A 3,482-nucleotide genomic window follows, 5' to 3' on the forward strand; every position below is an offset into this window, starting at 1 on the left:
CCCCGGGGTGGCTGGGGGCGGGGTCTGGGCCGCTCAGACCCCGCCCCTCGGAGCTCGCCCCGCCTCGCCCCCTCCGCGGGGTCCTGCGCGTTAAAAGGCGCGCGGGCTGGCGGCACTGCACTCGCGTTGCACCGGGGCAGAGTGCGGGCCGCGACGGGGCGGGCGGACTCTCGGGCGCGCAGAGCGGGTCGCAGGTCCTTGCGCCTGGAGCTCGACTCTCCATCCCGAACTCCACCCGGCCCGGGACCCGGACCCCGACCCGACCCGACCCGACCCGACCCGACCCGACCCGACCCGGCCCGGCCCGGCCCCCGCCCCCGCCCCCTCGGGCCGATGGACTACTCCTACCTCAATTCCTACGATTCGTGCGTGGCGGCCATGGAGGCGTCCGCCTACGGCGACTTCGGCGCCTGCAACCAGCCTGGGGGCTTCCAATACAGTCCTCTGCGGCCGGCCTTCCCCGCCGCGGGGCCACCTTGCCCGGCGCTCGGCTCCTCCAACTGTGCGCTCGGCGCTCTACGCGACCACCAGCCCGCGCCCTACTCGGCAGGTGAGCGTAGTCCCGTCCCACCCCTACCTCCAAATCCCACGGACCCCCACTCGCTGCTCTACTCTTGTAAATGAATGTGACTGCGCCCACGAGCCGCCTATGCGCCTGGCTAGACCCTCCAAGGTACTTTGAGACCCCCAGAATTAGGAGTTTCCTCTTGGCAGGGATGAGCCTCGCCTCCTGCAGTTCCTCTTTCTCAAGGCCAAGTCCCTATCCTGTGCCTTTGGTATCAAAGAAACGGGCCCAGTCCTGGGCCTCTCGCTAGGCCCTCCCTTTCCTCCCTACAAAGGTGGCCATTAAACCCCTATCCCCTGTGTCCTCGGAACGGGCTTCCAGCTCCGTGCAGTCAACTCTCACCCTTACCACCTGTGTCCTGGGAGAGGCCACCCACCCTCAGTAAAGATCCCTGCTGCCGCTGAGCTGCCCAGATGGGGCCCTTTCTGGAGCCCTAATGCTAGCCTCCCCCTGCCCTGTCATAGACCTGCCCTGCCTGGGCCCGAACCTTACTGTATCACCAAAAAGCGGTTCCTATAGCCACAGAAAAGGAGCCTCTATCATTGAGCACTTTCATTCCCACACCCTCCCATCCGGGACTCTAGCTAGAGCCCTGCAACACCGAGGAGGCAGATCTTCCGCCTTCAGGTCCTCTGATTCGGGGAAGACCCTGTCCAACCCTCAGCATCCCTTAGCCTTTCAGGCACCCGTAAAGCCTTCGGGAGAGTCCCAGCCTGCCCCACCCGGCGTCCTTCTCTCTTAGCTCCTGCCCTCCGGGAAAGAGGACTGGGGTTTGGCGGGGAGATAAGTACTTGAATTTAGGGAAATAAGAACCATTTAAGATGAGGCCAGAGTCCGAAATCAGGATGGGAAGACGAGTGATCCTGGACCAGGCAAGGATGGGGATTGTAGACATGGGAACAGGAAACGGGGAGATAGACTCCTGAGAAAAAGGCCTGCGAGACTGTGGATGGGATAGGGTAGAGAGATGGACACACAAATAGGGACCCTGAGGGAAGAGGGCATTCAGTGTTGGAAGACGGAGATAAGAGCCAGATGGTGGGGGCACAAATTATGGGAGATGGGAACCAAGAGAGACTGAAAACAGGTAAGTGAGAGGATGATAAAAATGGAGTGTTGTAGACAAGGATTTGGGAAGAGGGGACAAAGAAGTGATGGGGACCCCAAGAAAAGCAAGGAGACTTAAGCCAGACTTAGATACAGGGATTCAGAAATGGTGTCTGCACGGGGTGAGAAGAATGGTGATGGAGGGGAGCGGCTGGGAGAGGACTTGGAAGAGGGGACACAGAGAAGGTGACTGAGTGGGAGGAAGGGGACAAAGAAGATAGAAAAACTTGGGTAAGAAGGAACAAGAACTGCCTCAAAAAGCACAAAGAGAACAGTGGCCCGGAAGGGGGGAGTTGCGTGGAGATTCAGATGGAGGAAGATGAAGAGGAGAAAAAGGATCGTAAATACCCGGAGAAGAACTAGGATGAGAGGCAGGGCTAGGAAGTGAAGTTTGGGAAGAAGAGAGACGGGCTGGGGGTGAGGAGAAAGCGACCCGCGGAGGCACAGCGGAGTAAGCGGCAGGACTGACGTAGAGCGGCCGAGGCCCAGACGCTGGGTCGTGGGGAGGCTCGGGTGCTGGTGAGATCAGAGAGCAGGGCCTGAGCGCCCGGGGAGAACGCCGCGGGGAGGGTGGGGGCCGGAAAGGCCAGCGGAGCGGTAGGGTCGGATGAAGGTGGAAAACGGGACAACGGACCCTTAGCTGGAGCTTCTGGTTTGTTTCTGCGGACGCCTGAGGCCGGTGTCCTGGTGATCCAGCCTCAGCGCCTGGCGGGGAGCGACTGAGGGTCAAATCGAGGGAGGGAGAGCTTCCCTCCGGGTCGGGCGCAGGGCCCGGGGCCGCGACCCTTTCCCGCCCTCGGCCCTCAGCGCCCCCTCGGCCCTCCCCGCCCGCAGTGCCCTACAAGTTCTTCCCGGAGCCGTCCGGCCTGCACGAGAAGCGCAAGCAGCGGCGCATCCGCACGACGTTCACGAGCGCGCAGCTCAAGGAGCTGGAGCGCGTCTTCGCCGAGACCCACTACCCCGACATCTACACCCGCGAGGAGCTGGCGCTCAAGATCGACCTCACCGAGGCTCGCGTGCAGGTGCGGGGGACACGTGCTGGGCACGCGCCGCCGGGGGCGGGGCCGGAGCCGGGGCTCAGAGGGCCGAGCGGGGTGGGGGTGGGGGCCCAGGCGCTCAGGGCCGAGCGGGGTGGCGTCGGTTTGCCCCCAGCCCGGGAGCCCCGCCTTTACCGGCCGGGTCGGGGGCTAAGACGCCGACGCTAGGAGACGGCAGCCGAGCTGCGGAGGGGCCGACCCGGCCGTCGGCGCTTCAGCGTCGCGCCTTTGCACTCCCGAGCAGGAAGGTTGGGTGTGGGGTGGCCGCAGGGCCGGCGACAGAGGCCGGGCGGGCGCACAGGTCTGGCCAGCCCGTTTTGGCAGGGGACCCCGGACCGAGCCTCGTCCCGGCCCCCAGACCTGCTCTGTACCGTCCCGGGACGCCCCAGGCGGGCTGGTGACGAGACCAACTGTAGAGCCCCTCCAGGGGGCAGCGGGGGCCCGGGGCGGGGCGGGCGGCGGCTCCCCGGAGTCTGAGGCTCGGCCCTCCGGGCTGACCGGCCCGTGCCCGCAGGTCTGGTTCCAGAACCGCCGGGCCAAGTTCCGCAAGCAGGAGCGCGCGGCCAGCGCCAAAGGGGCGGCGGGGGCGGCGGGCGCCAAGAAGGGCGAGGCGCGCTGCTCGTCGGAGGACGACGACTCCAAGGAGTCCACGTGCAGCCCCACGCCCGACAGCACCGCGTCGCTGCCGCCGCCCGCGCCCAGCCTGGCCAGCCCGCGCCTGAGCCCCAGCCCCCTGCCCGGCGCGCTGGGCCCCGCGCCCGCGCCGCAGCCCC

General features: G+C 65.8%; 1 protein-coding gene across 1 annotated transcript in view; it reads left to right on the top strand.

The window, feature by feature from the left end:
• The first annotated feature begins 333 nt into the window (after positions 1-333).
• Phox2a (paired like homeobox 2A) overlaps positions 334-3,482 on the top strand; it is a 3,686-nt gene continuing 537 nt past the window's right edge. The window contains exons 1-3 of the mRNA XM_055623631.1: positions 334-550; positions 2,507-2,694; positions 3,224-3,480. Coding sequence (XP_055479606.1) covers positions 334-550; positions 2,507-2,694; positions 3,224-3,480 — 662 coding nt within the window. The remainder of the gene's footprint in view (positions 551-2,506; positions 2,695-3,223; positions 3,481-3,482) is intronic.

Source organism: Psammomys obesus, unplaced genomic scaffold (assembly GCF_907164565.1).
Source record: "Psammomys obesus unplaced genomic scaffold, mPsaObe1.curated_primary_1811, whole genome shotgun sequence".
In the NCBI taxonomy this organism is placed as follows: domain Eukaryota; kingdom Metazoa; phylum Chordata; class Mammalia; order Rodentia; family Muridae; genus Psammomys; species Psammomys obesus.